Source organism: Brassica oleracea, chromosome C4 (assembly GCF_000695525.1).
Source record: "Brassica oleracea var. oleracea cultivar TO1000 chromosome C4, BOL, whole genome shotgun sequence".
Taxonomy (NCBI): Eukaryota; Viridiplantae; Streptophyta; class Magnoliopsida; order Brassicales; family Brassicaceae; genus Brassica; species Brassica oleracea.
Genome location: NC_027751.1, coordinates 8270293 through 8282011, shown reverse-complemented (window position 1 = coordinate 8282011; position 11719 = coordinate 8270293). Strand labels below are relative to the sequence as shown.

Genomic DNA, 11719 nt, shown 5'->3' with positions numbered 1-11719 from the left:
ATGAAGAACATTGAAGAACAGAGAGAGAGATAGAGAAAGTAGATCTGAGAGAAACTCTATTCCCTTTAAATTCAAATTGTGGATCTAGATCCAAGTCTTATAAAGGCAAGTTGCCTCTATACACAATACAATAAAATATTTATTGTTTAAAATACTCAACGGTCTTCTTCTCTCTTCTTTTTCTTCTTTGCTTCTCAAGTCTGGTCTTCTGTTTCTAAATTCAAGTCTGGTGCTTTTTATAAAGCCTTATAAAACCTTTGTAAAACTTTATAAAACCTTATAAAACCTTATAAGTATTTTCAAGTCTGGCAGCTTAATTCTCAAGTCTAGCTGCTTAATTCTGCTTCATGTCAACACAAAGATGGTAGATTGTCGACTGGACTGCTATCTTCTTTAGAACAGTGGGGCTCTGTGTCATTGTCGATCTGATCCAGGAGAGTAGCTCATTCCAGTCTTGGAAGGCATGCAATGGTGGGGTCAAACGGGCAAGAACAAGGGTCCAAACAGGTCAGGAGCAAGTGGTCTCTTGTTTCCACGTCGTGGGAGCATAGACAGCAGGAGGTGGAGATTTGGATTCCCCATGAAGCCAGCCTTGCCCGTGTAGGCAGCCTCTCGCTACTGTTTTGGGCCTTTTGTCTTTCCTGTCATCTTTTATAGGCGTTGTTCGCTTTCATGTGAGCTAACTATTCTCTATTTTAACCAGAACGAGTTAGTCTGGTGGTATACGGTTTGCGGCTGCAAGTACGATCTTAGGTTCGACTCGCACTGGCCACAGAAGTTTTCACATGAGTTCTTCGGCCCGAAAAGACCAACACGTGGCCTGATCTAAAGCGGTCGTCAAAATTTCTAAGTTTGCCACGTGGCTATCTGGACCCACAAAGTGGGGACCAGGAAACTCCTAGTAAATATAAAAAAAAGTAGTCTCTATCGTTGTGTGGCAAACTTTGATTTTGCCTGTGCAACATTTTTTTTTTTTTTTTCAAACTTTGTATTTTTTGGTTTAATCATGAGTCGTATCCTATGATCTTTTTTCTTATCCCTCTGTTAAATGCAGTTTGAGAATTATAACCGGGCAAATCTCCAAAATAGCACCTTTCTAAGTTTATATCACAAAAATAGCACTCAAAAACTAAAACGACCAAAATAGCATTTTATCTTTTGAAAATTTTAATTTTTTTATTTTTCAAAATTTGAAATCTTATCCCCGAAACCTCATTTCTCAACTCTAAATCCTAAACCCTAAACTCTAAACCATAAACCATAAACTCTAAACCCTAAACCCTAAACCCTAAACCCTAAACCCTAAACTCTAAACTCTAAATCCTAAACCCCACCCTTTAACTCTAAATCCTAAGTTTGCGACTTTTGATAAAATATTAAGTGCTATTTTTGTGACTTTTGACTTTGAGTGCTAGTTTGGAAACAAAAAAACTTGATTTAGTGCTATTTTTGTCTTTTTCTCTTTATAACCTTTACTATTGGATTCTATTGCTGTGAAGGTATTTTGTTAATTAATGCAAAATTTTGATAAAAAAAACAATGACTAATCACATTAATAGCACTGATTAATAGTTATGAGCATTTTATGGATTGATTGAAATCCATATTTGCATTTATTTAAAAAGTTACTAACATTTACGGTTTATGTCGTATTGAATTTGAAGTTAAAACAACAAATTAAATGAAAATGCACTTATAACAATTAATAATAATCATGTATGAGGTGGTGTAAATAAAACATGTAAATCAAATTCATAATCAAATTCATATATGCATGGCAATATATCCTCTCATTTAAATAATCATGACATGTATCACACTGCACGAAAAAAGTGCATGTTTTCATACTAAAAGTCAGTTTCGTATATTCACGTCAGGTTATGATTATGGTCAGTCTCTATAGTTTTCTTAATTAGATGAAAACTAGTCGTAATAATGGCTGACTTAATTACAATCAGGCAGCGTAGGGCCCACGGAGAGGAAGATAAAAGAACATTAGTCAACTAGGTGTTGACAAGTGGAACCCACCTCGTAGACTCCTTCGCTGAAACGACGTCATACTGTCGGATTCCCTTCCCCGCTACGACTTCTTGTCTTATCCCCTTTCATTTAAAATAATTTTGGCCTATTACTTTGGAGAATTGGCGAACTAGCCAATTTCTGAGTCAATATTAAGCATATAGACATGATTTTAACATTATTAAATCAATAACATTATACACACATTTAGTCCGGTTTTTTTTTTTTTGAATGAATGTAAAATTTATTCAAACAAAAACAGTATTACATCAAGTGCTTCTTTGTTTTTACGAAATATAAACTTTCCTACTCCAAAAGAAATAGAATCTACTTCTTCATAAATCTAGTCTTGTCTCAAACCAAGTAATCAATCTTCTTCTAAGTAATTTCCCTTCTCTTTCACTGCAAATAGCTTTAGTCTTATATTTTTATCTACAAGCTGTGTCAGAGTAGCCATGGTTTTAGGATCTTCTCCATGCCTACGAGCATTCCTCTCCCACCAAATTGTGTGCATCGCAGCATGTAGAGTGTATCTGAGGATAACGTCGACAATGCACATATAGATAAGATAAAAGCTCCACTAATTACAAGTAAATCACATAAGAACTCCAACGTCATACATTTATTTACTGTATATGGTAAATCTTTTAGTAATATAACATACGAGAATTTTTATAAAAATAAAAATCTACGAGAGAAAATAACATGGTCAATAGAATACAGCGAAGGGTCATTGCTTTTACTTTAAACACTTCTTTTTTGTTCATCAAGATTTTCAGACTTTTGTTGATAAAAAAAAGGTTACGAGCATTATTGAAGTTTAAAATAACTTATCATCTTCCACGAATTAATATTAATAAAAATATAATTTATACTAAATGAAGAAAAAATATTTTGTAGATAACCGAGAAGTTTGACTTTTTCCCTAAAACGTTCCGTCAAGGATTGGCAAAGTCACTCCAACTACCACTCACAGTTCACATGTCACAGCTAGCCCTTTATAAAATACAAAAGTTTTTATTATCCATGAAAATGCAATTTCAAAGATATTTTACCACGAAAATACCATGTGTTTAGGTTTAATTTTTCTTCAACAAATCTGTAAAAGCAAAAGTGATTTTGAATTTAAAACAGAAACGCGTCTACTTTAGATGTATGTACTTCAAAGCATGACTTTTTGTGTAATATTAATAATGTAGTCCTAATTCAATATACTTCAATAGATTTTAAGATAATTTGTGTTTCTTTAATTTGCAAGGCATGGAAATAAATTGGCAAAGGTGAAAAGCGTCAAACCAGAACCACTAGATAGACAGATTTGGTTACTGGATTTATTCACACCTAAGAATCATCAAGTTTGATGGGACCTAAGTTGACCTAGAGCTTATTTTCACACACATAATAATAATAATAATAATAATAATAATAATAATAATAATAATAATAATAATAATATGACAGAAAGTATGATATCATACATATTTTTGAAAATATTATAATGTTGCAATATCAAAATTAGATCTCATGTACAAGTACTGTGATGCTTTGTGTTGTCTCAATCTGATGGGATAAAAAACATCTGATCTTTTTCTTTTGGTTGCATACTGGCTATAAGTTCTGTTCCACCGTTGATGTTAACCTTAGTCATGCCAATGTGCAATCTTGCATCATATATGGCCTGCTCGTATGTCACGGTCTATACGCTCTGCATTATATGTACCTGGAAGCTCTCTAAAGTCCTCGTTGAATATGGAATATGCACTGCCAAAGAAAGACACCGAACTTATTCAGTTCCTTGTAATCCAAAGAGAAGATATTTTCACAACTCGAAAGTCAATATAAGAGGATTCCACTTTCCAGCTGATTAGACTACTTGAAGAATCATATGCTTCCAGAATCCTAAGCTTTTGTTATTCCTTATGTCTAATAAGTTACCAAGGATATTTACGAAGTCAAAGTGTGTATATTTGGATTGCAGTAAACACCAACCTGACATCACCGGGTTGTCGTTTACCAAGATTGAGTAAGATGATTGAGAAGCCAGTCCCTAGTAACTGAAACCCATGATAACGAAGAAACCACACAAAGAAAATAGAACATCTGAGACAAAGTGATCACAGTATATAATATCTATGTACACAAGATGCATATCCAATGGCATTGCAAAAACATGAGACGTTACTCAAGAATCCAGACACTGAAGATGAAGAGGACTTACGAATATAGGGCCTAGTTCCCAACGATGGGCAATAGGAGCCAAGATAAACCACAAGGTGATAATAGCCCACATCTTCAGACTTAAAGAGAAGAGTCCCATAAGAATGATATCTAAGATCATCACACACAACATCAGATCAGTAAACTAATGTATCAAACATTCTTAAAGAACTAACCGGGAAGCTTCAACTTGTTACGAAGAAAGTAGTAAAGCTTCCTCTTCCACCTGCTTGCTGATGGTGGGAGCTTAAACTTCTGCACTGCCAAAAACAACTAAAAGAGATCACACAAAAGGAACACAAACTTTAAAAAAAAAACAATCTTTCAAGAGTTAAACACCAGACCAGTTCCTCGTCATCATCATCATCATCGTATGTCTCAACTCCAACTGGTCTTTTTGGTATCACAGCAACGGTTAAGGAATCTACACAATAAACCCAAATGCATAATCAAAAGACCCATTCAAAAGAGACACACAAAAGTCTTAACCTTTATGTACCTTCGTCCTTGAGCGTGACGTATACATCCTCTCCATCTTCCTCGTCTTGCAGTGCCTTCCCACGGAGAATCATCCTCAAATTCGCGACGGGGAACCGACCCTTTTCCGCAATCGCGTTCCTCAAATCACGAACCTAAGAATCAGCCAATCATCAATCAATCCCCTTCGTCACACACAATGAGGAAGAATGAGAAAGTTCCTTACTTTGATACGAGACGCCACTCGAATTCGAGACGGACGAGATGGGCCGATGGTTTTGTGGGTGATCTCCACGGTGGTGCCATCGTCGTTGCTCATTTCTTCGAGAAAAATTGATGGTTAGGGTTTCGAATTGGGATTTTAATTGAGAGAGAAAAAAAACAGAGTTTGTGTGTTTCTTCACTGTCCGATGACGGAGGATCCGATTTGAGTTTTGTTTTTTGTATTTGCATATTTGCCTGATATTTTTAATTAATTCTACTTTAACCCCGAAATGTTTCGCTGAATATACCAATAGCACAGACAGACGCATCACAACCCAATATATATATGTGTCGGTGATGGTAGCTCTGCTCCAAGAGCAAACCATCATAAAATGTTTCATCTAATGTATTTGGTCTTGAGCATCGCTGCCACCACCGGCACACACACACACATATTTGGTCTGTCCTTTTGTATTTTGTTGAAGTACACACACAAAAAACAAAAACCAAAAACTTCGATACAAGTCAGCACTTGAGGAGATGGCAAAGAATCTAATCTCGTGTGATTCTTCTGATCAACAATCTTTCCCATTTTCCTTCGACTCCATCCCATCAGGGCAATACAATTATTCTGGGAGTGGAAGGAACTATTAGAACGAAGTTAAATGGAAAAGAGATTGCAGAAAAGAAGAATCAGGATTCTAATCACTTTAATTTTGTCTACTCATGGATTTTTCTAACGAGAGATAGATAAGACCTTTAAATAGAGTTTTGCGGTTTTGAAGACTCGGTTTTACTAGCGATATGGGACAATGGCCATCGCCTAGCCTAGCACTGTTTTGGCTTTAAAGATCTGTGGGTTGACATTGATGACTAAACTTTAAAGATACTAGCTAGATTATGTAGGGAAACAGCATTGTGGCGGTCCAGGCGGATCAGTACTCGGCAGGCTTAAACGCCAACGTAGAGTAATGAAGATCTCGAACCGGTTGGATTGAGATAACCGGGAATATTGAACAAAAAGCAGTGGAAACAATCTAATGATCATGAAATGATAAGAAAAAGTACGTTTCGTTCTAACGAACACCACATGATTTATACGACAAGAAAGTTAGATGTGGTCATTTTAATTTCACCTAGTATGGAGGGATAAGCCACATATAAAAAGGAGCCATAGTTTTTGAAAGTCCTAAACTTATAAAACGAATTTTAAAAAAGTAGTTGCAAGAGCTTCTGCGTAGTAGAGAAGGTTTGGGTCACACTTTTCATACACACCATAGGCATAGGATGAGGCATTCAAGCCTTACATGTCATAGATAGTACACAACAAACAAAAAGAAAGAATATCTTTAAGAAATCTACTATTTGTTTGGAGAAGACAAAACACATAGCAAGAAAGAAGCAAAGAAACAAAAACAAAAAATGGCATTGAGAATGTGGGCTTCTTTTACAGCAAACGCTCTCAAGCTTTCTTCTTCTGTCTCCAAGTCTCAGCTCTCTCCTGCTTTCTCCATCCCTAGATGCTTCTCTTCAGGTGATTGTGATTATATGTGTAGTTGTGTGTTACATAGCTTCTGTCATAAGTTGTTGATAGGTTTCTCTTTTTAGTGCTGGAGGGATTGAAGTATGCAAATTCACATGAGTGGGTTAAACATGAAGGCTCTGTTGCCACTATTGGTATTACTGACCATGCCCAGGTAACATAGGAACTTAAAAAGATTTTAGCTCTTTGGAGAATGATGTAAAGATGATTTGGCTGAAAAGAGGAGAAATAACAATAAATGTTGCAGGACCATTTAGGAGAAGTGGTGTTTGTGGAACTGCCAGAGGAAAATGGTTCGGTGAGAAAAGAGAAAAGCTTTGGAGCGGTGGAGAGTGTGAAGGCGACAAGTGAGATTTTATCTCCCATCTCAGGTGAAGTCATTGAGGTTAACAAGAAGCTCTCAGAAGCACCAGGCTTGGTACGATTTAAAACGAAAGAAAGTAGTAAGTTACGTCTCAGTTGATGACAACATGTAAAGCAAACTAATTACCATTTATGTGTTGTGTAGATCAACTCAAGCCCCTATGAAGATGGATGGATGATCAAAGTGAAGCCGAGCAACCCCTCAGAGTTAGAATCTTTGATGGGTTCAAAGGAATACACCAAGTTCTGTGAAGAGGAAGACGCTGCTCATTAGGAGGGTTTATCTCTACTTCTATGTTCCAAATTTCCTTATAAGAAAATCTTTAAAAGTATATCAGTTCTCATGCATATTTTCATAACCAACACACCAATGAATGTATGGTTCGTTGGTTTTAAAATCACAAACATATTTTATACACTATATAGTCTATGATTCTTTTTGTTAACATATATAAGAAGACTTTGTTCAAACAACCAACGTTGTCATTTGTCACGCCAACATATTACTTTCTTAAACGTCATTTTATTCTCAAAAAAGTGATTAGTTTCACGTACTCTTTTTGACCAACATCTTATATTATTTTTTGTATCCCACCAGACAAGTTAGGTCTCTATTGGTTGTATCTACCTTGACAATACTGTAACATCCAAATTGGTAAAAGTTGGCATGAAAATGCATGTAACGACACAAGGTAACATACTAAAGAAAAGTAAAACACTAAGCACACATATATGCACACACACGTACAGAGAACATGACATAACTTTCCAATGGAGATGAAGCTATGGGTCTCTTTAATCGTGGTATCTGCCATTACGACCACAGCTTTGGGGGACTTTGGAGGAGCATTAGTGAAAGGTTTCTACAAAGAGAGTTGCCCATTAGCAGAAGAAATCGTCAAGCATAACGTTGAGGTTGCTGTTCTCAAAGATCCTCGCATGGCCGCTTCTCTTCTTCGTCTTCAGTTCCACGATTGCTTTGTCTTGGTTAGATATCGATCCTTTCTACTCGTTTAATACATATCCCCTTTGCAGATTTTGTGTATACGAGAGCTAAGATTTGTGGATATTAGGGTTGTGATGCGTCTGTGCTCTTGGATACACATGGAGATATATTGAGTGAGAAGCAAGCAACTCCAAATGTGAACTCTTTGCGTGGGTTTGAAGTAATCGATTACATAAAGTACCTCCTTGAAGAAGCTTGTCCTTTAACCGTCTCTTGTTCCGACATCATCGCCATGGCAGCTCGTGACTCCGTCTTCCTGGTAATATTTACCCGTTAACCTTCCTAACTGGTGTTTCTGATTAAGTAGAAAACATATGGTGTCAACTTATTAATTTTTTATTTTATTTTCAGAGAGGTGGACCATGGTGGGAAGTATACCTAGGGAGAAGAGACTCACTCAAGGCAAGCTTCGCCGGCGCAAACCAATACATCCCCGCACCAAACACTTCTCTCGAAGGCCTCATCATAAACTTCAAGCAACAAGGTCTTGCCATTCAAGACCTCATAGCTCTTTCAGGAGCTCATACAATAGGTAAAGCGAGATGCGTGAGCTTCAAGCAACGCATTGTTCAACCAAACATGTTGCAAACATTCTACGTGGATGAGTTCAAGAGACACAGCACGTTCAGGCGAATCCTACGGTCACAGTGCAAAGACTCTAGCCGGGACAACGAACTGTCACCGTTGGATATACAGACCCCGGCTTACTTTGATAACCATTATTATATAAATCTTTTGAAGGGGAGAGGTTTGTTGATTTCGGATAATGTTTTGGTTAGTGAAGATCATGAAGGAGAGGTATTCAGGAAGGTTTGGGAATATGCGGTGGATCAAGAGCTCTTCTTTGTAGATTTTGTGGAATCCATGTTGAAAATGGGGAATATTAATGTTCTTACGGGTATTGAAGGTGAGATTAGGGAGAATTGTAGGTTTGTTAATTTATGAATAAAAGGATTAAACACTTCAATTGATATTGGAGCTCATGTGGCCTAACACATTTTGCAAATCTGCCAAGATTATTAAGTTCACAGATTTTTTCGGTTCAGAGACATAAACGAACAACTTGCCGACAAAATAAAAACGAACAACTTAGGAGCAGGTACTATTAATTTTTGGCTTTTACTAAGCTTCCATGAGTTCATCATTTTCTGAGCTTTGATAACTCAAAGATGTATACAATTGCGGTCTAGGCTGGATACAGAGTCCCATGCCCCCGCCTAAATTAATTCCAATTCTAAAATACGTCGCCAACTAACTCAAACTACCACCAGTCAGAAACTATTCTAGCTCCACTACTGGATATAGCTAAGGCTATCAAATAAGTGGACTCACAATGAAACCCTCTGTGCCCAAATATAAAAGATCTAATCTGGTCATCCCTATTTAGACTGCGAGTTATAATTGAACAACAGTTACAAAACCAAGTAGACCGTAAACTTTAGTGGGTTCAAACTATGTGGATATGATCAGTCCAATAATCTAAAATAAATATGGTTTTGACTTAAATTTGAAAAAAAAGAATTTTAGAGAAATTAAGTTTTTCCACTAAATCATATTTTTCACCAAAATTTTGACGAAAAAACAGAGAAGAGATCTCGAAAATATTGAACAACATAGAGTTATTCTAATTAAGTTAATTACAAAGTCAATTCTTTTCTTTTTTTGGCCTATGAAATGATATCGTTGTCTGAAAGAAAACAACTTTCCTTATGCTATTTTTTTTGTCATCCAAACATTCATTCTAATCTTCTTATTTGCTTAATACTAATTATTCTTTAATTTATGTAATCATCTTAAGTCTTACTTGTCATAATCAATCTTTTGTCTTCAGTTGACTTGACCCAAATGGCGAACGTGCACGGTGCACCGTCACGATATTTACTATACATGAATATTTGTATTTTATAATTTGCTCAAGAAGACTTTTCTCTTCCTCTTTGGCGTTTCTTTTCTAAAGCTAAGGAGCGCCAATCATCTCTCATCTTCAAAAGTCGACGGAGAGGAACTGTCTTCAAGGTGTCTCATTTCGTTTCTTATTGATTTTATTTCAACTGTCTGCTTCTTCCTTGTAGGTTTTGTTCAGTTTCTGTTAACAAATTGCGCTTTATTTTTCCAAATGATATATTCATCACTCGAATCTTCTGAAAATCTAAGAAAAATAAATAAATAAATATTTTAGTCCAGCCGAACCTTGATAAGTGATTTCCTCTGATAAGAGAGTATAAGACATCTATGTGTTCCCAAACTGCAAAACTTGAAAGACAGTATATATATATATATATATATGCTTATCTTTTGTCACTCCTATTATTGAGCAGATAATGGCTGATGCAATTGTGTCGTTTGGAGTTCAGAAGCTTTGGGAGCTCCTAAGCCGAGAATATGAGCGCTTGGAGGGAGTTGATGAGAAAGTTATCAGTGAACTAAAAAGTGATCTGAACATGTTACGGTCGTTTTTGAAGGACGCTGATGCCAAAAAACATACAAATGCAATGGTGAGGAATTGTGTGGAAGAGATCAAGGAAATCGTTAGTGACGCCGAAGACACAGTGGAGACCTTTCTTCTAAAGGAAGAAACTGAAAAACAAAGTGGCATCCTGATGCGTATAAGAAGACTTGCTTGCATTGTCGCAGACCGTCGGGAAGTTGCTTTAGACATGGGAGGCATAAGCAAGAGGATCTCTAAGGTAACCCGTGACATGCAGAGTTTTGGGGTGCAGCAAATGATTGTTGATAATGGGTATTCACAGCTTCTACTACATCAAAGACAGAGAGAAATGCGACAAACGTTTTCTAGCGTCGACATTGAAAGTGATCTTGTGGGATTAAAGGAAAACGTAGATATATTGGTTGGCTACTTGTTGGAGGAAGATTGCTTTCAAGTGGTTTCTATAACTGGGATGGGTGGTATTGGTAAAACCACACTTGCAAGACAAGTTTATAACCATGACTTGATAATACATCATTTTGATAGACTTGCGTGGGTCTGTGTTTCCCAGCAGTTCACACGCAAGTATGTGTGGCAGGTGATGTTACGGAAGCTTAATCCTAAATATGATGAACATGTGGATTCAGATATGACAGAAGACCAACTCCAAGACAAACTTGTGCGGTTTCTCGAAACAGGAAAATATTTGATTTTCCTTGATGATGTATGGACAAGAGAAGATTGGAACAAAATCAAACATGTATTTCCACCCAAGAAAGGTAACCTCTTAATCTCTTATGGTACACATGTATTAGAAAATTCTTTTTATATGTTTCATTACTTTAATTAAGAAGTATAAAGATCAAAGAAGAATGATTTATTGTTATCCCCTGCTGTTGTATAGAAGAATGTAAGGTTGATGAGAAAATGGAAGATATGGGTATGCAAATGGTCAAACATTGTGGAGGACTACCGTTGGCTGTCAAAGTGTTAGGAGGCTTGTTAGCTACTCAATACACAATACGCGAGTGGACAAGGACATATGAGAACATTGGATCTCACATTGTGCGAAGAACTGACGACGAAAGCAGTTCTGTTTACTATGTATAGGGATGTTAACTACAGGGTTAGGACTCAACCCTATTTTGTTTATTATAAACCCAGCCCTATATTAACCCAGCCCTATTTTAACCATATTATAATCAAAGGGTTAGGGCTGGTACCAGGGTTAACTCATTTAATTGAAAAAAATATTTCATTTATTTTTGTTCTTAAATTTTAAAGATAAAACTAGAAAAATTAAGATATGATATGATTCTTTCCGCCAATTTGTTGAGCATCAAATCAAAAGTTTTCCTCCCAAAATCGCAAAATCGAGTTTTTGCTCCACAACTAAGAATAAAGTTTTTCCGTCAAAAAACAAAAATTGTGTTTTTTCCGCCAAAACCTAATTTGAGTTTTT

The 11719-nt window shown here is 36.3% G+C and overlaps 3 protein-coding genes and 1 pseudogene across 5 annotated transcripts; 3 read left to right on the top strand and 1 right to left on the bottom strand.

Annotated features, from left to right (window-relative positions):
* Positions 1 to 3474: 3474 nt before the first annotated feature.
* Positions 3475 to 5144, bottom strand: LOC106336860. Of its 3 annotated transcripts, none has more exons than XM_013775818.1 (7): positions 4940 to 5144; positions 4736 to 4868; positions 4581 to 4660; positions 4427 to 4496; positions 4238 to 4347; positions 4009 to 4073; positions 3475 to 3780 (listed from the first exon to the last, which is right to left on the bottom strand). In XM_013775818.1, the coding sequence occupies exons 1-7, from the start codon at positions 5030 to 5032 to the stop codon at positions 3687 to 3689; spliced, it is 645 nt and encodes a 214-aa protein (XP_013631272.1). In that variant the 5' UTR covers positions 5033 to 5144; the 3' UTR covers positions 3475 to 3686. The 3 variants fall into 3 exon arrangements, with proteins under 3 accessions (XP_013631272.1, XP_013631271.1, XP_013631273.1); XM_013775817.1 differs by having other exon boundaries at positions 4413 to 4491; XM_013775819.1 differs by having other exon boundaries at positions 4427 to 4491.
* A 1117-nt stretch (positions 5145 to 6261) lies between these two features.
* LOC106336862 (glycine cleavage system H protein 3, mitochondrial) lies at positions 6262 to 7258 on the top strand. The gene is made up of 4 exons (XM_013775820.1): positions 6262 to 6451; positions 6526 to 6614; positions 6708 to 6878; positions 6969 to 7258. The coding sequence occupies exons 1-4, from the start codon at positions 6340 to 6342 to the stop codon at positions 7095 to 7097; spliced, it is 501 nt and encodes a 166-aa protein (XP_013631274.1). The 5' UTR covers positions 6262 to 6339; the 3' UTR covers positions 7098 to 7258.
* Positions 7259 to 7575: 317 nt separating this feature from the next.
* On the top strand, positions 7576 to 8774 carry LOC106336859 (peroxidase 20). Its single transcript, XM_013775816.1, has 3 exons — positions 7576 to 7810; positions 7897 to 8088; positions 8181 to 8774. Exons 1-3 carry the CDS (start codon positions 7595 to 7597, stop codon positions 8772 to 8774), a joined length of 1002 nt encoding a protein of 333 aa, XP_013631270.1. The 5' UTR covers positions 7576 to 7594.
* Positions 8775 to 9757: 983 nt separating this feature from the next.
* The window catches only part of LOC106339314, a 4685-nt pseudogene continuing 2723 nt past the window's right edge, over positions 9758 to 11719 (top strand).